This window comes from Pagrus major, chromosome 20, assembly GCF_040436345.1.
Source record: "Pagrus major chromosome 20, Pma_NU_1.0".
NCBI classification, from domain to species: domain Eukaryota; kingdom Metazoa; phylum Chordata; class Actinopteri; order Spariformes; family Sparidae; genus Pagrus; species Pagrus major.
In genome coordinates this window covers 25,265,472-25,289,520 of record NC_133234.1, presented here as the reverse complement: position 1 = coordinate 25,289,520, position 24,049 = coordinate 25,265,472, and the positions used below count along the sequence as shown (strand labels likewise).

The 24,049-nt window shown below is 43.3% G+C and overlaps 2 protein-coding genes across 3 annotated transcripts in view; both read right to left on the bottom strand.

The window, feature by feature from the left end:
- Window positions 1–41: 41 nt before the first annotated feature.
- LOC141015070 (uncharacterized) lies at window positions 42–5,176 on the bottom strand. Of its 2 annotated transcripts, XR_012180536.1 has the most exons (6): window positions 5,102–5,176; window positions 3,621–4,216; window positions 3,324–3,524; window positions 2,516–2,645; window positions 604–2,431; window positions 42–542 (listed from the first exon to the last, which is right to left on the bottom strand). XR_012180536.1 is itself a non-coding variant. In XM_073488973.1 (5 exons), the coding sequence occupies exons 2-5, from the start codon at window positions 4,012–4,014 to the stop codon at window positions 1,960–1,962; spliced, it is 1,197 nt and encodes a 398-aa protein (XP_073345074.1). In that variant the 5' UTR covers window positions 4,015–4,216; window positions 5,102–5,176; the 3' UTR covers window positions 42–1,959. The 2 variants fall into 2 exon arrangements, 1 of the variants encoding a protein (XP_073345074.1); XM_073488973.1 differs by having other exon boundaries at window positions 42–2,431.
- Window positions 5,177–6,942: 1,766 nt separating this feature from the next.
- The window catches only part of kif19 (kinesin family member 19), a 34,825-nt gene continuing 17,718 nt past the window's right edge, over window positions 6,943–24,049 (bottom strand). Inside the window, exons 3-20 of the mRNA XM_073489796.1 lie at window positions 19,964–20,074; window positions 19,794–19,881; window positions 18,339–18,475; window positions 14,590–14,715; window positions 14,300–14,494; window positions 12,510–12,656; window positions 12,270–12,392; window positions 11,949–12,105; window positions 11,670–11,844; window positions 11,370–11,568; window positions 11,016–11,286; window positions 10,317–10,441; window positions 10,059–10,222; window positions 9,863–9,968; window positions 9,215–9,338; window positions 8,633–9,021; window positions 8,123–8,291; window positions 6,943–8,031 (exon numbers count right to left, since the gene is read on the bottom strand). Coding sequence (XP_073345897.1) covers window positions 7,904–8,031; window positions 8,123–8,291; window positions 8,633–9,021; window positions 9,215–9,338; window positions 9,863–9,968; window positions 10,059–10,222; window positions 10,317–10,441; window positions 11,016–11,286; window positions 11,370–11,568; window positions 11,670–11,844; window positions 11,949–12,105; window positions 12,270–12,392; window positions 12,510–12,656; window positions 14,300–14,494; window positions 14,590–14,715; window positions 18,339–18,475; window positions 19,794–19,881; window positions 19,964–20,074 — 2,934 coding nt within the window. The 3' untranslated portion in view covers window positions 6,943–7,903. The remainder of the gene's footprint in view (window positions 8,032–8,122; window positions 8,292–8,632; window positions 9,022–9,214; window positions 9,339–9,862; window positions 9,969–10,058; window positions 10,223–10,316; window positions 10,442–11,015; window positions 11,287–11,369; window positions 11,569–11,669; window positions 11,845–11,948; window positions 12,106–12,269; window positions 12,393–12,509; window positions 12,657–14,299; window positions 14,495–14,589; window positions 14,716–18,338; window positions 18,476–19,793; window positions 19,882–19,963; window positions 20,075–24,049) is intronic.

Here is a 24,049-nt window from a genome sequence, read left to right as displayed (position 1 = left end):
AAACACATGGAAATAAAAATAAGATGATAACAGAGTCAGAGTAGTTAGGAAAATTAAATCTTTATAGTCCACTCAACTCTTGAGGCTCCAGGTAAAAACACACAGTTTCAACAATCTAGTACAGAACGACGGACGTTCAGCTGGAAATCTAAACAATAAATACAACAGGGACACAGGAGACGTCGTACCACCATCACACATCAAATCAAACAGGATCTGTTCTACGTGACGGGCTGAACGTTTTCTGTGTTTATATTTATACACACATCTGCTGACTGGAAACAGCCTGTAAAAAATAACATTTAGATTTGACTCAGTTAGACGACAGAGGATTCACCTTGAAGGAATAATTTGACACTTTGGGGAAACAAGAACATAAATACGTCTCTCATTAGCAGCAGCTGGTTAGCTTAGCATAAAGTCTGGAACTCATACGTGTCACGTTTTTCGTCGCCCTCTTTCGGTTTCATAATCTCTCCTCGCTGATCACAACATGTTTTCCTTCTTTTAGTTTTCACAACATGTTTCTGACGCTGTACAGCCTCTTTCTTCTCATGGAGTGAGAGATGAACAGAGAAATGGAGAAGAGAAAGAAACAAAAACAGAAAATTTCAGACCTCCTGGAAAAGGGCACGCATTTTTTAAAGTTTGTCAGTTTGTGTCACAAAACCTCAAGAGGCTGACGACGCTGAAGACTCTCGGGGGTAGAGGCAAAAACGTAAACGATGAATATCACGTTGAATTGTTCTGTGTTGTTTTCTGAGCATTAAAAGTATATTTAAAATGATTTAACCTAAAAATAGGTTACACAATATATAAATAGATTTTCTTCACTCTTTAAAAATCACTGAACGCAGCAAACGTCGTCTCTGAAGGGGGAGGAATGAGACCTCTGCTCTGGTTTCTGAATCCTCCCTGTTTTTGAGGTCTAAGAGGAGGGACTGTGGCCTGGCTCTGTCCAAGGGCCGCAAATTCTTCATCCCAGAAAGTCAATTATTAACACGCCATGTCTTCTTGTCCTAATCTATTAAAAACAAAAGTGTAAAAATGACAATTTTATGTTTTACGTTCAAGACGTAGTGCTACATCACACCCTGTGAAACCAGATGTCCACCCTCTGGACCAGCGGACTGAGACACTGACAGAGGGACCTAAATACTAAAGTAAAATGTCCATACATCAACATGTTTTTGTTCGGCCTATCACAGAACATCAGTATGAAACTGATATTAAAGGGTTTTGGCTTTAAAGAAGACATATTTTAAAGAACTTTACAGTTTTAGTTCACTGATGTCATCTCGGATAATAAAGTTTACTGTTAAACTAAAACATCCTGCCTCGGTTACAAACATCAGTCTGTGTGTTTGATAACCACATTTTGGGGATCAATGCAAAAAATGTGTGTTTATCAGTCGATATATCAGAATCAGAACTTTTTACTCCCTATCATCAGTGTTGGAGTAAAAAAAACAAAAAACTGCATGTCGGGCTCACATCATGATGGAGGTGAATATTATTTCTGGCCTTCATGACTACTCGTGATGAGTACATTCACACAATCATTAAAAGAAAGAAAGAGCCTGGTGAGTCTGCAGAGAGTCGGCTCGAGGCCGCTCTGGACTGCGATCAGTTCCTGACATTTGCATTCAGCTGTTGTTGCTGGTAGGCAAATTTTGTTAACCTCGGACTGAGCCAGACTGTTCGCCCCTGTTTCCAGTCTTTATGCTAAGCTAGGCTAAGCTAACCAGCTGCTGGCTGGTATCAATCTTGTCATGTAACGCTCAGCAAGACAGCTAAAGTGTTATATCCCAAAATGTGGATGTAGATGTGACACTGAGCTCATCACAACATCGACCTCCTTCCCAGGAGCTCGTCTTGTTTAGCGTCTGTGACCCGTCGCCGAGTTTCCCCTCGACCGGGACTATGATTGGTTCTTTAGACCCGTCATGTGACCGGCTGTCAAACAGTTCCAGCTGTGTTGAGACCACTGGAAACAGTCTCATATCCTACAGAAACCAGAGTGAGGACATTACTCTCCACATCCTCTGGCTTGCCTTGCTCTTCGTGGGTTTCCACCGGACCAGCAGCTCCAGTTTCCTGCCGGTTCTTCTTCCGGACTCTGCCTCGCCCCTTGCCTTTTGAAATGACCTTCCCTTGCTCGTTGATCCCTCCGGGCATCTTGTTGGACTTCTCGTTGTCGTTCGGGCGGGTTTTGCGGTGGCGCCTGCGGATACGTCGCATTGGCGGACCGGAGTCAGGCGGATCTGATGCCGCCGCGCCGGACAGAATCCGAATCTGCTGTTCGATAACCATGACGATCATGTCCAATGCAACGTCCAGCATTCCCAGCCCCAGGCCGTGGGTGACGTTGTCAAACGCGCCGCTGTTGACCGGGTCCTTGAAACATTTCCTCATATCCTCGAGGTGGTTCCTGAGAGAAGAGGGGCTGTTACATACAAATTCTTACATATTGCACCTTTAATGACATGTTAGAACAAGTACAAACAATACGTACTTGGTTTCAATAATTTTCGACCAGTGTTGAACTGTATTGATCTCGGGGATCAGCTGTTTCGCCATGCTGCTGTAGTCGATGTAGTCGTGGGCGAAGTCCTTCATGTCGTCACACAAAGCTCCGGTGTCGCCTGAGCACACACAAATTACAACACAGGTTAGTCTCGTACACGTTTCTCCTCCACGTCATCCAATTCAAACATTCCTTCACAGTTCACCCCAAAATCAATATACATATTTTCCTCTCTTACCTGTAGTGCTATTTATCCATCTGTATTGTTTCGGTGTGAGTTGTGAGACGTCTGCCTACTCGCAAACACAAGGAAACTAGATATAAATAAAATACTAAAATATATTTGAAAACCTCAACAGCGACGTCTCTTTCCAGAAAACATGACGTGGTTACTCGTTAAGGACCTTGTTGTGAGCAGTTTCATGTAGGAACTATTTTCTTTCCACAGATTGAAGGATGCGTACTCATGGACAAGAGGCTAAGCTGAGTCGTCACTCTTCCTTCTGTGCAGCGATACTGTAGGTGGGTGTACTTCAGTGGAAAGAAAGTAGTTCCAACGTGAGACTGCTCACAACAAGGTCTGTGGATTATTTTAAGTAACCAGGTCATGATTTCTGGAGAGAGACGTTGCTGTTGAGTATTTCAAATGCATTTTTTGTGCCATCTAGTTCTATTATAACCCTAACAGACATTTCTACGGCGGATATCTCCAAAACTCGGCAGCTCACAACAAAACAATCTAGATGCATAAAAAGGACCATATATGTATATGTACAGTAGTTTTGATGTTGTTCACCTTCAGTGAGTTTGGAGAAGGAGGAGGACACAGAGGTAGTTGTGCTTGGCGTGAGGCCGAGGACGCCGAGTGACTCCAGGAGGGTTTTCTTGCTGGCCGGGCCTCTGCTGACCCGAGTGTAGGCTGCCAGGGAGCGCAGGGACATCTTCTCCGGGGCCTGCAGGCGCCGCTTGATTTCATCGTACGAGATGAGATACTTTCCTGAAATGAGACAGGACGAGGCGAATCAGCACAGCAGGATTTTGGATTCTGGATCTGGATTTCTAATATGTTCTCTTCAAACAACTGGACACTTACGAGCCTTCGATCCTTTCATGTTGGGATCCAGGAGTGACGACACCTCCGCAAAAGGCATCTGGGTAGAGGACTGTGAATTTGTGCTTGAGTTTGGTGGCAGTTCCTGGTTCTGGGGCACATCCTCAGTCTGGACCGGGGAAGACATCTGCATCTGGGGCTGAATATGAGGCTGCATGTTGTGCATTTCCACCTGGTTCTGGTCTAGCGGGACCTGGCTTTGCGCTTGAGGGAGGAGCAATGTGTTTTCAGATAAACCCTGCAGCCCCATGCCCCCTTGTGCGACACTACCCGTTTGCTCTGAAGACACCTGGAAGATGCCCATAACTGGTTTAACTACGGTGAACACCATGTTCCCCTGAGCGTCCAGACCCACCACTCGAGCAGACGGGTCCATGTCTTCACTGAAGTGTTACCTTTCTATCTGAGGGAGGAGGCCTAATGATCAGATCAGGTTACCTCAGACGTCCATGCAGCGTTACAGTATACACCTCAGTTCTTTAACGGTAGCAGTCAAAGTAAAACCTCCCACATTGATACTGTCACTTCCTTTGTTCTTGAAGCTTAATATCAGTCGTGGCAACGGCAGAAGTTTCACTCTGAAAGAAAAAAGAAAAAATCATGATTACTTATGAGGGAAAAGTCTTTTATTCAAAGCCTGGCGCTCTGCTGTAGCCGCGTTATTATTAATCACACTACCTTGCTCGGCAGGACCCGCCCTACTCTGCCTCTGATTGGCTACATCCTGCCTGTTAAGTAACGCGCATGTGCAGCTCTCATCAAAGATTGAACAGAGGCAAGATGTCTCACCACGTAGCATTCAAGACACAGTGTGTAAAGGGATGCTGCAGAAAAATAATGTTTTTGGAAAATTAAAGTATGTAAACCTGTTATACTAGGACCCCCAAAGAAAAGTATGAACCTGAATATTAGCATAATATGACATCTTTAGGTGATTTTCTGGTGTGTTTGTTGCTTCTCAGTTAGCATACAGGGAGTTTCTCCAACACTTTTTTTTTTTTACTGAAGATAACTGCTGGAAATGTTGATGAGAGCGGTGAGACTGAACCAAAACACAACAAATAACCATCCACAAATTAATAAAACTCACATTAGCTCAACTTTATGAAGGCAGATGTGTGTGTGTGTGTGTGTGTAAACTCATAAGTTTATAAATTAACAGCAAAGATAAGCTTTATCTTCTGCATCCGCCATTTTATAAACATTTAATCACGGCAGAGATCGTGTCTGATTTGTTGTCACTGTTTTTTTAAGCTAGCCACAAACTAAACGCTGCAACATGTATCAACAGCGCTCCATCCTTCATCATGGCCGCCGGGACCAGCTTTTTCTCTGTGACACCAGGCCGAACCGGACCGTCTACACACCAGAGCCCCGCGAAACCGCAGCGGTCCCGGACGGGACGGGCCAAATTCAACCCGCTAACCTTGGATGCAACTAGTAGTGACGGCTGCCCCACTCACCGAATCGCAGTGTGGCTCCTCCGCTAACAGGACACTGATCCTAGAACGGTCCGCGTCGACGCCAGCGACATTTTCCCTCCGTCTCTGCTGAAGCTTCGGCGGGTTGCAAATCAGCCGTACGAGCGCTTCCGCTCTGGAGCCGTAATCCCGCCGCTCATTGGTCGCTCGGCACGTCAGTCACGCGACGTGTGGTTTCTCATTGGACAAGCGCGCCGTCAACGGAAGAGAGGAGGCGGCACTTCCGGTCCAGGTTTATCCGAATACAACAGGATGAAATCTTTTATTTCTTCACTTGTTTGTCTTTTTAATCTCGTTTTTCAAAGATGCTCTCAGTCACACACCTGCTGAAATATTACAGGTTATAGAAGTACACACATTGTGTGTTTTCTTACCTTTCTGAGGCTGATTTAATCGATTTTTAGTCGGCTATTATCCTTAAAAACCCAGTAAACCTGTATCAGACACAAGAATAGTGCATATATGAAAACAGGGAATTCTAATTACATGTTAATAAAGCTAATAATTCAGCACAGGCGTCCTTATTTAATCATAACTTATGAAACATACATAAATAAATATGTAATATATGTGTGTATATATATATATAATTTATAACCAAATATGTCCTGCAAAAGATAATTTAATTCATCAACTGTTATGTATTTTAAAGTAAGTATGTATTCTCCAGCACCCACTTACTCCTCACCATACATATCTACATATTTACATACCCACCTTCCTTTCCTGCAAACAAAACTAAATAAATAAATAAATAAATAATAAACAACCAAAAGAATAACCATCATCAACCTAGTGAATTTTCTGCATCCCTGCACCTTGTGAAAATCATGTTTTTGTACATTTCTTTAAACCAGTTTGTGTTTGGACAACTGGCTTCAACTCCACTTAGACTTTTAGTTTTTACTCATGTCAAAACATGTGTGATTATTATTCCTTGAGCAGAGGTGGACGCCGTTATAAATGTAATATTGAAGGTGCACTATGTAGTTTTGAAGAACCGGCAGGGTGCAGGAAATATAAACAGTGTTTTAAGGACCTTATTGTCCGCTGAGAACAGTTTGTTAGTTCAGTTATGGAAAATATAAATACATGTGTGTTATTCCAACATTAATACTGTAAATATTACATTTCTGAGTTTGATTTTTTTTTTTTCCAAAACTATATACTGCCCCTTTAAGATGCTCTGAGCAGTTGTTGACTTGGAGCATTGATTAATCATGGCAGTGAGTTTTGACATGTGACCTACTACGACTAAATAATGAATTAGAGCTTCCAGCGTGTATTAAATGAACGTTTATGGTCCCAGAGCAGTTTTTAGTGACTGAAATAATCATTTTAAACTAAAAAAATAGTGTTTTTAAAAACAATAAATCACCCTTTAACCACTGTTTAGACACACTTTATCATATTTATCCTGATCTGTATTTCCTAAAGTTTCTAATTAATAGTCTCGGTGTGTCCTCTAATCACAGGAATGAAAAAAGTACAGAAAACTTGCTGCTTATAAAATATGTAAAACAATAAATGCAAGAAATCTTGAAATGAGTAAGATCCCTTGAAATATAAATGTGATTTTTAACTCAAGTTTCTCTTTCAGGAGAAATGTGTGTTGTCATTCAGCAGAGTTTCCACCAGATGGTGCACTGTAGCTTTCTTCTGTCCAAAGGAGGCCACTGTGCTCCATCTAGTGGACAGTTCAGAACATTCACTCGTGTTGATTTAAACCCTGATCCGTTCGTTTGTCCGTCACATCTGATCCCAATCAACAGTTTCCAAGGATGAAAAAATGAACTGACACCAGAGAATAATCACCTCTTCACTTGCCTCGTTTAATTTATTTGGGTACAAATAAAAAAAAAAAATGTTGTTGTACAAAATAAAGCATAGAAAGTAGTAATTATGAAAACAATGTCAATGACAACAACGTACAAGAAAAAAAAAAAAAAGGCAACAGTTAAATAATTCATTAAAAACAGCCGACTAACCTGGAAAAAAAGCAACTTGTGGTTCTATACATCTACACAGACAGACGTGACATTTAACCGTCACGTTTGGGTAAGAGAAGGCATAGACCCGGGGCGTGTGAGAGGACAGAAGTGCACAACAATGAAGATCATCAAGGGTTTTTATGCAAGTATTAGTGTGCCATTCAACTGAAACAACATCACTACAAGAAAAACGGATGCTGAAACAGTTCGACAGTAGGCCATTCTCTCCTCATGCATCTTTTACATTGCCATTAGAGCAACGTCCCCTCAGCTTCTACATCCTTTGTTTACATTGTTACTGTAAGGTTGAGCCCCACAAACATCCCCATTAGCTTGACGTTTCAGTTTCTGGTCTCCATAACAACCACGGACAAATTACCAAACGGTATATACTCATAATGCACAAACATTAGTACGGTGTTGCATTCACAGTGAGCTCGACGCCATCCCGACACACAATCCAGCACGACAGCAAGCTAACGTGGAAACACGTGACAGAACAGAACACGTCTGGTGATCTTTGGCGTCTGCAGGTCTCAGAGCCCGCCGGCGCCGTCGCTCAGTGTCCACGACGAGGCACAGAGGAGGCCTGTGTGGAGGCGTCCAGCTGCTGTCTGGTCGCTCTCCCTCATACTGCCTCATGGGCTCGCTTAATGTGTCACTGAGAGGTGAACTGTTCATGTTAATGGGGTGGGTTTGGGTTTGGGTGCTCAGTTAGAGGAGAGGATTCCCCTCCAGGCTCAGCTGGTGTGGTTTATTAGTGCTGGTGTTGAGGACAGATGTGGGTGAGGGCTCAGTGTCTGCGTGTGCGCTGGCCCCCGGTGCCTGTGGTGGTGATGTAGAGGAGGGGCTGGGGCTGCCGCAGCTGGGGCCCCCGCTTCAGGTTATTCATGTGGGCTGTAGAGGACTCTGCATTGGAGCCTGTAGATGGACGGGAAAGGACAAATAAAGCTCAATAAAAAGATTATTAAAGAGGAGTGTCAGTCTACATCGGCAGTGGGAGTGATCTCACCTGTTTGCTGGATGCTGTGGGGGGCCCTGACTTTGGCGAGAGGAGGGACCCCTCTGTACTGGGGGCGGAGCATGGGAGCCTGGGGGAGGGCGTTATTGTGGAGGTGGGGGTCTGATGTGCTGTCCAGAGGGCGGAACCTCTGAGCCGTGGTTGTCTTGGTTTGTGGCAGCTGTGAGCGACAAGATGAAGAAATTATGAGACACAAATGTCTCCAAAACCAAAACGACGGTCTAATAAGCTGCTGCTCAGTCCTGTGTGAACTGTTTTGGGGGTTCGTGGATCACAAACATATCATGTGACACCAGGATAACATCAGGCTAAAACAGGCTAAAGGGCAAGTCAATGCCAGTGTTGTCATGTCTAACTATTCGATGTTTAACTGCATTTATTCTAATATCAGAGGAAGCACCAAGAATTTTACGATATTTGTTATTTCAACAAATTCCCATTATAATAAAAAAGACAAAAAGGAGGCCTGTGATACTTCTACTACGAGGCTATAATACTCACTGCTTGACCAGTGACCTCAAAAGACCGTGAGCGCCTCTTCTTGCGGCGAGCCTCGAAGTCCACATCGCGCGGCGTTTGGTTCTTGGTGGCGACCTGGCGGTAACGCGGGCGCGTCCAGGTCACCTGCAGGCCGGGCCCCTCGCCCGTGCTGCTGGACAGGTTGTCGTCTGAGGTGGCGTGTCTGAGCTCGGGGCTCGGCTGCCTGCCGCGCCGCATTGGCAAACCTCTGGGGGGCGCCTCGCTCAAAGAGAGGCTGCTCTTCTGCTTAGTGGGGTCCAGGGGAGACGGGGGAGGGGGTAACCGCAGGGCATCCACCTCCAGGGCTTTGGAGCGACGACGGGCTGCTTTCACTACGATGTTCTGGACCCCCCTGAGGATCTGCTGCCGCTCTGTGGAGACGGAGGAGATGCTTTCTGTTTTTACTTTACTCATTCTCTTTATCCTCTTGTATCTATTTGTCTGCAATAGATACAATCCTGGGAAGGTCCAGGCTTAAAGTGTTGGGAGCAACACATTAGAAGCGTTACTTTTGTTTTTTATGAAAATAGTCATAAATCATACACACTCGTTTGAAAGTCTTACCAGTTCGTGACAGAGGGATATCAGCGCCGGCCTCGCTGCTCTCGGGCGACGAGTCCAGGTGGCTGCTGACACTGTGGCTGAGATGACTGTAACTCAGAGAGCTCTCGGGAAGCAGCGGCTGCAGCTGTGAACATGAGATGCAGAGTGCCACATGATGATCAGACATTCACTGATGTCAGTGCCATCTTAATCACCTCTGTGTCTGTCTCTCCAAAACTACACTTTGAATGGGGCATTTTGGTTTCCCGCACTCGTAACTCTTATTTCATCTCGTGCATGAGTCACTCCTGATGCATTTTCACAGCAAGAGGATCAGATGGAGGTAATATTATTTGAAGCCTCGAACAAAGATGTAACTCTGCTGGTTTGCACAATACAACTCGGGAAGCTGGGTAAAAAACCCAGAATGCACGAGCTGAGAGTGAATAACTATTACAGCTGCTGTTGGAGTTTCTTTTATGCAGCTGCGTGGGATGAAAATGAAAATGTTCTATCAGAGGGAAATGTGAGTTTAATTCAAAGAGGAATCCACATCGCCTGAAGTGAAATGGAAAAACCGGACGAGACATTATTCATTCACAGCATGGCGCACCTCTCAAGGATAGCTATTGAACTGGAATAAACCAAGCCTATTAGAATTGTCCTCACCTCTCTGTTGCCCTTCCCGTTAATGTGGATGGGAGGTGGCGTCATTACAGCCGAGTTTTTCATCTGCCTGGCGTGAGGGCTGTTCTTAAAAACTCTGTTATTATCCCTGACACGGGGAAAGAGAGAGAAAAATGACTGTAAATGCAGTCCTTTGTTAATTCTAAAAGGGAAACGTTGAAACAAGATGTCCTCTTACAGCTCAGGCTCGGGCAGAATCGGCGGCAGAGTGTGTCTGCGGATTTTGGCTTGGCCTCGTCTGTTATCAGCGCACATGTTGCGCACGCTCTCCTGGTCTGAGTCCATGTCCTGCATGTTGTCACGAGCCTGACCGGGCAGGGTGATCTTGGGTAGAGAGCCCTCCTGGAAAAGAGAGCGTTAATATTAATCGCACAGACCTTGTTAATATCTTCACATTTTTAATGCTTTGTTTCAAGTTCGTCGTGCAGGGGGCTACCTTGATGGTGTGCCTGGTGGTCACTTTATCCAGGGCCATGGCTCTGTCCAGTTTCCTCTCATCCAGCTCCCTCATGTACATATCGTACAGCTCCTGGAGGTGTGGAGGCACCAGCAGACTGTGGTCTGGAAAACAAACCCACACAGATAATTCATTAGATTTTCTTTTAGGCTAGTCAACTATGTCTACTTGTGTTTAAATGTTAGGGAACGGTATGATCATCCTAATGTAACAGATGGGGAGTTATTTGTGTAAAATGAGTTTAACAGTGGAGACGAATCACATCCCTGTGGGACGCCAGTGTTCATGATCACACTTAAGAGCCTGCTATTAAATCTGACCACCTGCTTCCTCCCCTGCAAGAAGTCCAAGATCCAGTCAGCCAGGGACATTTGGACTCTCGGGAGGACTTTATCACACAGCCTGGACAGTAGAATTGTGTTAAAAGCTGTGCTGTGATCAACAAACAGAACCCTTGTGTGGGTGGCAGACGTCTCAAGGTGTCGATGAACTGAGTGCAGACGTACTGAGACTGCATCACCGACAGACCTTTACGCCCCGTTTGCAATCTGATAAGGCCTCTTTTGATCGACTAATCAATTTAACACAGTGTTGCTGCTCAAAACCAGACTTGTGAAAGAGCAGTTAACCAAACAACTGATATTAAGTAGAGCCATTTGTCTTAGTGCTGATGCTCACCATCAATGAACTGTCTCTGCTGCTGTATGATCTCATCACACAGGTGTCTGTGCTGCTCGAAGCGCTGCACCACAAAGTTTTTCTGCCGGATGACGTTGTCCTTGAGCAGCGCGTGCGACTGCATCTCCGCGTTCTCGATCTCCAGCTCGTGGACCTTACAGAGGAGGCACAGGACCTCCCGCTGCTCCTCTGAGCTCACCCGTCTGGGCAGCAGCTCCTCCAGGCGCCGCGCCCGATCGCGAAGCTCCAAGAATCTGCGCTCGAGCAACGCCTTCAAGATAAACGGGAACAGAACAGTTAAAGATGTGTGAACAAACCATTTCTTGGTTTTAAAAGATAGATCAAGAATCCCACCTTCTGTTTCTGGATCTTCTTCTGTTCAGCCATGAGTGTGACCAGGGTTTCTCGGGCCACCGCCACCTCTTGGGTCTCTGTGCTGTCCGGAGGAGACTCGGGAGAGTCAGAGTCCTTCTCGCTTTCATCCTTGTTGACACTTTCCTTCCTCCTTTCAGCTCGCCACTTCCTCCTGCGTCTACTCCGCTCCTGCTCCCAGCTAGGAGACAAACAATACACGTTAACCTCCAGCAACATTTATATGTCATCTGGTTTATAATTTACAGTTGGAGTAGACAGACATAAATCATCAACACTGACTCTGCAATGGTTAGCAGGTGTTTGGAGGTGTCGATCTGGATCTCCATGTTGCTGTTTTCCAGCTCCATCAGGCTTCTCCTGATCTCCATCTGTTGGCGAAAGGCATCCAGGAGCTGCTCCCTCAACTGGTCCATCTCCGCCCGACTCTGGTGGCTGGAGTGGGCCTGGACCTCCGCTGGTGAGCAGAGAGGAGAGAAAATTAGTGTGAAATACAAATATGAGGAAACAGCTTCTTTTGGCAGATGTGCTTCCTGTGGTGGAGTCTGGACAAGACTTTACCCTGGACATGGCGGATGTCTGCCCGGTCTGAGCTGAGCTGGCGGCTCGCCTGATCTGCGATCTTCTTCTTGAGCCGCTGGATCTCGCTGCGCAGGTCTGAGATGATGTTGGTGTACTGGGCGATGTGGTATGACACATTTATCAGGTTCTTCTTTACCTGGAGCCCACAGAGATGAGGAAGTAAACACTATTACAGTAACTGGATCTGCTTCAATGGCAACAAATGTCTTAGATCTGGTAGTAATAAGTTTGTCCTGTCGACTCTTTCTCACATAGATATAACTGCAGTAAGGATAAAGATAACATGTGTCCTGAGCTCACCCGTGTTCGAATGCTTTTGGCACGGTCAGCGTACGTCAGCGTGTTACGAGACTCCTCAAAAGCCATAGAGGCGGGGCTGATGTGGGCTATCATGACTGTTCGGCTGTTCCCGCCCAGCGAGTCCTGTCAATCAAAGACATCAGAAGAAAATATAAAACATAAATAACATCAGAATGACAACACATTATTTATAATAGATTCAGTGGAGCTGGTCTCTTGGAAAGTCATTAACTGCTGTACCTTCAGTAGTCGGGTCAACTTGCTGTCTCTGTAGTTGACGTACTTGGTGCCGTTTTTGTCACTCAGGGCGTTGATGCAGTTGCCCAAAGCCAGGAGGGAGCGGTTGATGTGGGCGCCCTCTTTCAACCGCTGACCCCTATTCTGAGTCTAACAGAGGGGCAGACAGATAGGTGTTAGTATTATTTATTAATTTCACTTCATCATATTATTAGAGCAGAAGACAGCTGATAGGAAATGAGGGTAATAAGAGCTGGAGGATATGCAACAAACCCACACAGCTGGACGCTGTAATTACACGGTCGGAGTGTTAAAGGCTCTGAAAGCGAACACAATATTTTCTGATGGAGTTCAAACGATGTCAGTTATTTCAGTCGAGGGATTTTTGTATTTCATTCAAGTTTGGCCTTCGGGCTTAGATAGGAAAAGGTGATGCCACATATTTCCATGAACCAATCAGAATGTGGCAATATTTTACACAGATTTTACAGATGCTGCATGATAATTCTGCACTTAAATAAAATGTATTGATTGATTTATTTATTGTTGCCTATTTAGTCAGGAATATTTAACATTACAGAGCAATACTTAAGAATTTAAACCAACATTTTGAAGGCTTTAAACCCGGAGTGCATCCCCTCTGCTGGACGCACAGACTCTTGGCTGTTTCCACTCTTGCCCAGGAGATGGCATCGCCTCCTACATTTGGTCTATTAATACTTGGCTGAACTAAATCAACCTTTACTAACCACATGCACTCCTGTCTTTGGAGGCAGGAAAATGCTCCCTGTGGTCTCCAGTGACAAACAACTCCCTGCTCTGCTCAATTACTAATGGAGGCCATATGTGCTATGCGTCATTAGTACAGGTGTGAACCTTCAAACAGTCTCCACGGTAAATAAGTGCTCTCACTCAGTGACCATTTGCATGTTGTTCTTGTGGTGTGGAAGGACGCTGAAGTGTTAAAAAAGGCGACAATGACGAGCCATTCATCTGACAGACAGGAGCAGACTCAACCTGAGAAACTGCTGACAACGATCTGAACAAATTCTTTACAACGTCCTCACTTGACTGGTCACAAAGAAAAGGTCAAAGCAATAATTTAACTCAGAAAATGAACCGGCTCACAGATGGTGAGTGTTCTCTTCCTGTCTGATAGTACAGCCCTGCTCTGTGTGACACCACAGACAATATTCTCAACAGAGCAGCTAATCTACATGTCGTAAAATCAATCAAATATTAATCACTTAAAATAAACAATTTAATATATAACCATGTTCTGAGATAATAATATTACTGAACACACAGAGAGAGAAGAGGACAATCTACAACATGATGGTTACAGTCATAATCATCATCCGACATTTTGGGTAAACTGTTTGCCAAAAGGCTGGTCTGTTACTTTAACGAACTGCATCATGGGCCATAATGGCAGATATAAAGAGGCTTTTATTAACCTCTCCTGAGGTTTACGGGAACCATAATCCTCTGGACTGTTGTAAAGACACACTGCCAAGCATCCCCAGTGAGCAGACTGCTGTCGAGTCTAGACACACTCACAAAGCAGACGCTTGTAGTTTGGAGGATATACATGTGTAATGTATAATACAGGAAGCAGTGTATGTAACTGGCACATTAGCCAAGTCTTTCAAATTTAATTTGGCAGAAAAGTAGTTGAGAAAAGTAAAAGCGCCATTTAGAACACCAAATAAACCGTCCACCTGTACCGCTACTAATGAAACATCATTTCAGACATTTAAACACCTCCTGACTGAGTATTTATACACACACACCTGTGCTGCTCGCTCAGAGCCGGCGAGGTCGATCATGAAGAGGCGTGCGAAGCGGACCTCCTGCAGGACATCGCGACTCCGGCTCTGCTGCTTCACAGCCACCTGCAGCACAGCGTGGGAGCGAGACGACGTCTGATTGGCCGCTGTGGGCTCCTGGGTGCGCTGCTTGTTGCCTTTCATCAGCAGCTCCATGATCTGAAAACGCACAGGCAGAGTTCTTGGTCAAGTTGAAAGTTGTGATTAAATTTAATAAGAAGTCATGTCATGCATGGTTAGGAAGCTTGTCTGACCTCTTGTGCGTTGATGGTTGACACCTCTGTGATGCCTGCGACCTGAATCACTCCTTTAGCGTCTTCTCTCAGGTCCAAGAAGCCCGAGGACGGGTTCAGCAGGTCCCGGATCATCTCATTGTAGATCTAAAGAGACACACATAGAAATATAAAATCGTCAGCTGAACGCACTTGCAATAAAAATTAACGAAGTAGAGATATGTCTCAGTGAAGCATAGTTAAATACAGCGATCAATGTAAAGTCTATGTATCTGCTTGACTTCTTTAAGTTATGTTCCATTGAATTAAAGTAAAAGGAATCAACTGGGAGGCTGTTAATGTCCATTTAAAAGGCTCCATTCAGTCTTTCAGGCCTCCAACACAAACCCAAACCTGGTACAAAAACATCAAGTGCTATATTTTCAGCAACTTGTCATTTAGAAACCACAGCTTGCTGGGTGGCGGGCTGTCATCAGCCGGTGTCAGTGCTCCTCTTTCACAAAGAGAAAAATTCCGGTGATTTCTCTGGACTGACATTGATGGTGCAGCGAAAGCAGCGAAACCCACTTAAAAGCTCAGTGCAGGAAGTGACATCCTGGAAAGTGACCACTGGATGACAAACCACTGGGAGGTTGGAGCTGGAAAGACAGTTTTTATTTGTCAAGCCGACCCCAGCTACCAACTCTGAAAGCAGGATGCTTTTACTGACACTGACAGTTTAATATTTGCTCTATTAGTTTTTCCATCTGTACTGGTTTGAACAAGACCAAGAATAAGTCATGCTTGTGGCTCTTTGACGCTGTACTTAGGCACAATGGTGCTTTGAGCACATATGAGCATGCTAACATGCACAGAAGCTACAACGGTTTCTCCTGCCATTGAGAAATAAATGTGGAGCGAGCGCTGTGCACATGTGAGTGGTAAAGAATAGCTGAAGGTTATTTTTTTTAAATCGCAGAGTATATTTATCAGCTTTCACTGATTGTGTTTCTGCACGTGTGTTTCAGAGATTGCGCGTGTGAAAGAAAACGTGGTTTGTACAAGAAAAGCAGCAGATGTGTGCACATCGCTCTGTGAGGCTGTAAAATGGCGTTTAACCTCTTCGCGGCAACAGATTGCTCCCTGGAAACAGCAAACACTCACGTAGCCTTGTGTCAGGAGTTCGATATAGGTCAGAGAACATCCAGACTCAATGATTGGCATTTTAATAGGAACATTTTCACTTCCACCCACCAACAGTGCCACTAAAGTGCTAAGCCTCAATAACATTGTCAATCATTGAACATAATGACAGCTTCTGGCACCGAAAACACACAATGTTATTTCAGTGTCTGATGCAAACCATCCTCTCAGCAGGCAACATTTGGTGCCACTCTGCCATTTTCATTTTTAATGCTCTTTTCATGTTTGATCTTTTTATACAAGGTCATATTCATCATCTGCCTTTGTCCCTTTCTTTTCTTTAATTCCCAACCCTTTTCTCTTTTTTTCCTGTTGTCACACGCTCATCCTTTCCACCCCGACAGCCGAACATTATGGAACAAATCTGACTCATCTCCTTCGTTCTCACACTGCCGTCTTTTGCAGAATGATTTCAAGGAGCAAAAGTATAACAGACACATTGTGAAATCAGAACAGATTCTGCATGTGGCAGGCCACGGTTCACATTTTATAAAATTTCTATATTATTTCCTGTTTTAAAAAAAAAGAGTCTCTGCTATGTGGAAGGCGAGAAGTATAAACAGAAGTGTAACTTGAAAAGGCTTTTTAAAGGACAGCCTCACTCAGAACTATAAATATCATATACGCTAGAAAATCATTACTGATTTAAAATTGTCCAAAGTCAAGAAGAACAATATTTACCTCTTTAAATAGGAATATGAGTCACAGCAGTGTGACTCAGTTACTGCTATCAGAGTCAAGTGAACCAGTTTCTATCCGATGCTACTGTATTAAGGGCTTTGTCATTAAACACACAGTATGAGCTGTACATGCTTCTCAGTATTGAGGATTAGAGCCACGGCCAGCGGGCGGACAGCCTGCCGTCTTATCTGTGGTCCATCCATCCTCCAGTGACAAAGGCTGAGATCATCACTCAGACAAATAAATAATAATAATACATCATAGCACAACAGGACAGGACCACAGATCACTCACACCTACAAGCAATAGTTAATATATCGATATTATTTCGTCATCTTAGATTCTGGTTATCGTTATATTGTGATGTCTTTACCGGTTTTAAAAAAATGCTACATAAAAGCAAAGTTATGACATTTTCTGAACTTACTGAACTCTTCTACTTGTTCTAATACTTAATACCCATTGAGTTAATATTTTGTGAAAGTACCAACAGTTGTTCCTACAATGTTGTTGCAATGTTGATATCTTGTCATGTGTTTAATAATATCATGATATTGGATTCTGTGGCCAGTCATAACATTTGTGAAGTTCTTTTAAGGAGATTTCAAAATATCAAGATATATATTGTGAATCACGACATAGCCTAAAAATATTGCGATATTATTTTAAAGCCCTATCTAAAAGTACTGTGGGCTTCTGTGCAACGAAGCCATTGGTGTTTGACATTGTTTGTACATCTTGTCCAAGCTACAGCGCTCTTGAATTACCACTTAATGAGATGTAAGAAAGACAAACGTCCTTGGTCTTCAAACTAATTTTGAGTGACGGTCTGGTCATATAATTCCTGCCTTCCTTCTTTAATAAGTGTCCTTTCATGCCACAAAAGAAGTAATGCTAACAAAGTCTGAGCGATTTAAAGTTGTCAGTCACCTTGTCTCGCTTCATCTAATATTTTTTGAGAAAAAAAGGCTGCACTTAAACGGCACGACCGTTCATTCTATGTCATGAGCATGAGAGGGATAAATTAGTCAATAGTCTCTCAACTCCAAAGGATACCAAGGAGATACAACATAATAGGTTACCATTATATACCATTATATGTACTTAGAATATAAACTGAGAAAATGTGTCCCTGCAGTATTCAGCCCCTGATAATTTGCCTGAAAAAAGACAGAAAATACATAAAAAAGCAGACACAATAGAAGACAGGAGACAGGATAAAATTGTAACACGATAAAGGGGTGAAATCACTGCTGCATTTTGCTTTTCAGACACGTCTCTGTCACTAATTGCCTCCACTAATAATACAACACGGCAAATCAATAAGAGTCAGTTAGTGGAAAAAAAACTACAGCCGATGGTTTAATGATCGTTCTGAGGCCGACTATATGACCGCTGTTTCCAAAAACGATTTTAAAGAAAGACGCGTTCTTTAATTTCAAGGTTTACTTTAACAAGGCAAAGCAGCACCTTTCAAATGGAAATTCAAAGTGCTTTACAGAAGACCTATTAAAGACAGCAAGGTGAGATATCAAAGAAACACAAAGCGAAGTAAAACACACAAAAACCGCACAGTGTGGAAATGACTGGTGATCTGTGTCTACAGGGCGGAGGGTGAGGACGCCTGCTCAGCTCATCTCAGACGTGAAACGAATGCCAGACTTTAGTAAAGGTACACCTGCAGTATCTGCCTGCATTTGGCATTAGCTAACAACCTCAGATCTTATCAGTGTGAACAGATGACGGCGAAAGAAGCACTTCTAATTGTGACGTTGATAGAAACAGAGATGGATAAAGGCGATTCAAATGTGGAGAAATCAGAAGAGCTCTTTGAACAATTCGAGCCCCACTTCAAAGAAGAATGACCTGAATGTCTGGAGACAAGTTATGGAAGGTGCAATGCTGACCTCCAGATAGGACATAGATACGCTGTACAGCATGTCGTCACTGGTCTCCTCGATGGCACGGAACAGGTCGTTCAGCGTTCGAACGTAGATTCCTGGCTCCTTGTCGGTCCCGAGCATGGTGTATGTCTTCCCACAACCTGAAAACAGAAAACAACATTTAAGAAAAACAGCTTATGATGCTCATTACCCCCTTAGGTAAGCATGAAACACCAGCAGCTTGTTAGATTATTTATCCAGAGACGTGGCTGACTTTTTTTTAAAAAGGTCGTCCTTCTTTCAGCTCCATTTCCGTTACATTTCTGCACACTTGATCCCATATTGTTGTTAGATTTATAGGTTTCTGTGTGCACTGTCATCAGCTATCCCTGACATTGTTTTCTTTGTTTTGTAAACTGTTTATCTTGAAAAGAAAGAAGAATAAAACACTTTTTGATTTGTTCTTAGAAAAAAAGCTTTTGTCAAATTTAAGCCAGTTTCCGAGCTGCCCTCATCAATATTTCATATACTATAAACAGTGGATAAAATGACTGCGTATAATGTGAAAGGTGTCGCTTGTAGTCACAAACCCACAGAGAAATATCACCCAACCCAGCAGCATGTGTCTAAGTGTCTTTCAGCTCCTTGTTTTGGTTGTAAATGTGTAACTTTACTGTTCTGGCTCTTTCTCACTGCTCTCATCACCATCACCTGTTTTCAGACGCAGCTGTTGTGAGCAATAAAAGCTCTGGCACACCTACTAATGCTACAGGGTCAGCACCAAACCAGACAGATCAAGTTAGCACCCGGCTGGTGGAAATATTGGAGCATTTAGCAGCTAATTATATTTCTTTCAAGAGTTTTGGGAGACCGGACCAAAGTCCAAAAAAATGTGCTTTTAATCCATTTCAACAACAACAGAATAAGGTGATAATAAGGTGTAAATCTGTGGCCCCAAAGACAAAAAAGCTTATTCATGGGGTTTTAAAGATACCACCAAAGTAAAAACTGTAGTCTAAACCAAACCACCGTATGGAAGGTGCTAAGTGTTTACTATGTCCTTATGGCAAAAGGTTCAGGATGTGCCGTCTTAATTTGTCCTTGGCTGACCTGACCGCACGGGGAAAGCAAACACAAACACACTCTAAAACCCCTGTTTACTTGTCTACAAGAGGAGACAAAGAGCTGTGAATTTCTGAGACAGATGGACGCACAGAAGGCAGAAGAAGTCAGTGAGACAGATGGATAACTTGATGGGGAAATGGTGCTCGACTATTCTTTGACAATCTGTCGCTACCCACAGGATACGTGGGAGGTAAAGCGTTCGTCATTTTCTAATCAGACCTGCACTCGAATTAAAAACCAAAACAGATGCAAATAAGAGGCCTCACCTTTTTGGAGTGTACTGACTCAGAGAGAGATTATGCATCAGAGAAGCTAACACATGTGCGTCGTTGAGACACACACACACACACAAACCTGTGGGTCCGTAGGCAAACACGGTGGCATTGTAGCCGGATATGAGGCCTTCGATCAGCCCTTTGGTTGTAGCTCGATACACCTCCTCCTGCACATGAAGAAGAAATTAAACTTAGCCACATTTGTTTCATTAAGTTTTTGTTTCATTTTAACTTTCACTCTCGACCGACCTGACTGGCTAAGTAGTCGAACGCCACATCAAACATGTAAGTCTTCTCCCTGGAGCGGTTGGCACGCAGGATGTCGTCTGGGTCCTCCATGGGGTCCATCAGAACCACCATCTAATGATGAGGAGGAGGGCAAAGACAGGAAAGAGGAAAAAAAGAGGCACATAATATGAGTGGGTGTTATATCTCCGAGCCTGTTCTGACGTCTGAGCAGCCAATTAACATGATGATGCGTCTCCTGTCAATCACTGTGGAAAGTTTGGCTAATGAGCAAATGTGCCCTGGAGTCAACGAGTCCAGGTCCAGCTCGAAAATGTGAAAATGAACATTACTGAAAATACCTCCTCAACGGAGTTCTGCTGCGACTGAACAAATCACAGGAGCTACTGCTATTGTTTACTCTTGTTATTATTGTGTGTTATGCAAAGCTGCAAAAGAGAAATTACAAAAAGCAACTGGAGCGTCAGCTGTCAGGGCTGGCTAACAGAGGATGCAGATGGCTCTCTGTTGCAGATGTCTGTTTCTGCTGAAAACACTTTGGTGTACATCAAGAAAATTTAAACCAGACATTCACAGCTGACAGCTTCTGGCAGGTTTATCTACTGCAATGATTCCCAACATTGTTTGTTTAATGTACCTGCACAGCTTGAGCAGATGATGTTACTGTCATAATACAAAACAATATTTGTTTTTTCCTCAGTAGGTTTGGTGAAGTTTATGTTCAGTGGACATTTCAAGCATCTGTTTCGTCTCTGCATACTTGATGAGCTTTCACACACTCTTAATTGAAGTGGGTTGTGTTAGGGACAGACCTAAACAGACTTGGGTTTGTGGAGGACATGTTCTGTGCAGTCAGGTTATTGTAGCTAGAAGTTAATGAGTAATCGAGACACCCAAGATCAGCCTCACATAAATTTGTAATCCTTTTTAAGTGGTTATTTTTCTCCCTTCATTAAACAACGTGGGCCAAATCATCAACTTACCAAGAAGGTGAGCTACTCCACAATCAGGTACACGTGGTTGCGAATCACAGATCTACTGCACAGTTTCAACTGAGTCTGGTGGACAAGGCTTGAGACTAAAAGGGTCCTGGAGCCGCATCAAAAATGTACTCACTCATAGATACCAGCTACCTAAAAAGGCCTGATCTTTTTCCATGCATTATTCCCTAAGAAAAGAACTAGACGGTGAAAAAAGTGAGGGAAAAAAAACAACCTATATCCCTTTATCCTGATCTGCACCAAAAACTAATGGGGTCTATTCTAGGTAGAGGTCCATCCTCCATCCAAATTTCGTGGAAATCTGTTCAGTAGTTTTTGTGTCAGCCTGCTGACAAACCCACCAACAAAAAATCTACCAGACGTTAGTGAAAACACACGCTCCTTGGCTGAATTATTAATTGTCAGAAATGTCAGTGGAAGCTGTCGTCTCCAATGTACGACTCACTGACAAAAACAGCCCCTGTTCAGATCGAGGACATTTCATAGTACGTATGCATCTATGCAAATGGAAATCCACTCAAGCCATCTGCTATACTGTGAATCCTGCTTATACAACATAAGACCGAACCATCAGCCCACACGTCAAGGACATTCATACTGTGGCATCTGTAGGAGAGTGAACAGGTGGTTTTTATGCATGTGACAGAACAGTAGAATGAATGTATGAATACAGAAGGAGATCGAGATGTATCATTGTTCCAACTGAGCCTAAGCCAGAACCGTAATCATCAGTAATCACAGCTCTCCGAAAGAACATTTAAGGACACGATACAACACAACATCAGACAAAAAATATTATAATGTCCTGACAAATCAGCGAGTGGGTGCAAACAGCTTGACAGGTTGTTGACAGCTAAAAGAAAATTATTCCCTGCACACTATCGTGGGCTGGTATCACATGCTTTGCAAATGTTTAAACTAACAATTTTTTTCCACAAATTTTTAATCTGCTGATTCTTTTCACGATTATGTGATGAATTGTTGAGTCGATAATATGTCCAAACATTTTGAAAAATGCTCATCGCAAATTTTAAAGAGCCCAAATTGCTTAATTTGTCCAACCAACAGGTCAAAACCCAAATACTCTGCATTTACTGTCATAAAGGCCAAAGACAAGCAGCAGATCCTCACATCGAAGAAGCAAGTATTGGACATTTTTGCTTGGAAAATGACTGAATTGATTAACCGTTTATAAGAGTATAGCAATTAACTGCAGCTCTACTGTGCACTTGGCAGAGTCAATAATAATAAAGAACACAGGATAGCACACAGGACCCTCGAGCTCATTTCAGATATGACCGTGGGGCAGCTGGGGATTTGCCAGGTTTTTCAGCTGATCAGCTCCGTTCGGACCTGGAGAGTCCTCCGAGGGCTGTAACGCTGAAGCACCCGGCTCGTTTGATGACCCCCTCAACCACTGAGCTGCTCACTTTGAAGCCTCTCGATTGAAATTCAAGAGCAGAGATGGGGAGCTGGAGGAAAGACGAAGAGGCGGGAGAAATGTCTGCAACACCGCTACTTGTTTGTCCTTGGAGTTTACTCCTTTCCTGCGGTCATAACGTCTTTTACATTTTTTTCTAGAAGAATACATCTTTTCATGGTATGCACATGCACAACGACACAAGGACAACATATGAGAAGAGGGAAGCATGTGCAGCAGGTGATGCTACACTCTCTCCGATCCTCCCTCCCTCTTCTTTCTCCACATCCTCTTTACTTCCTGCTTCTCCTCTAACTTTTCTTTGCGGCTTCCAGCTTCAATGACGTACGAGTTCTGATCGCATTTCACAGGAAAGATAATGTGAACAAGGGAGTCCTCCTCTTAGTATCAGAAGCACTTAAGCCACTTAATCTTGGCCAATCTGGTGACCTTCAGAACCAGTTTGTGTATAGTCAGAAGAAGAAAAAAGTAAAAGTTTGTCATAAAATGGCAGAGACGGAGTGACAATGATTAATGTTAAGATAATTAAGAGGATACAGATCGGCAGCAGGCTTGCATTGTTGTCTACTTTGATCGTCCTGTCATATAACAACTCATCACCAGAATAACTGTTGGCAACGTACGTGTCTGCAAACCATGGATCTGTTGAAACTTTGGATTTCTTTAAGTTGCAACGTCACTTTTATTTAGGTTCAATTTTCTATGTTATGTTGTGAAAATGCCGTGCTTATGCACCGTTTAGGTTTAGGCACAAATATCAGCCACAATCATGGCTGCAAATTGTTCCCCTTAAAAATAGTATATAATACTATATAATAGTATCAAAGCAAACACATCTGACAACATAAACATAAATACAGATCAATGAAAGATCTGCACAACAGAGCTGAAGGCAACAGAACAAAAATGATTGATTACTTCAACATTCAACACAACATCCAACTGTGTCTATCTTCTCTTTGGGAAAGTTTTAAAATCCTTGTTCACACTAAACACAAAGGTGACAAAGGTGTTTTTACAGAAATTAATTTGCTAATTATTTTGAAAATCAATTAATAATTTCAGTCATTTTTCCAGCAAAATTGTCAGACATGGTTTCAGCTTCTTAAATATTGCTGCTTTTTTGTCATTTTTGGTAGTAAAAGAAGAGTCTTTGGGTTTTGGACTTTTGGATGGACAAAAAAGCATTTTCAATCACATTGGGCGAAAATAATCAGCAGATAAATTGATAATGAAAATAATCTTCAGTAGCAGGCCTCGTGAGCGCAGAGCACAGTTTGTGAAGAGTCGATGAAAGGCTAAAGCAGGGAGATAATTTAGCCAGCGTAGTGTGAACAGCTGTTACTATGTGCATGGTGTGTGCGTGTGTGAATGTAATTGTGTTCCTTGAGAAAGCTGATGAGCACGTAACAACGCTCTTACATAATTGCATGTACAGTATAGCAGGTATCAAATAGTGTGTGCATCCATGCACATTTTGTCGGCGTGCATGCACTTGGGAAAATCATTAAAGGCCAGGGGTGTTGATAACACCTCTTGTCCCGTCTGTCATCTGTGTTTCTTGAGTTACCTTCCACAGCTCCACCCGTGAACATGCACACACAGCAGCTGCTGCTCTGGCAGATTCTATACCGCTAATTTTCTTAA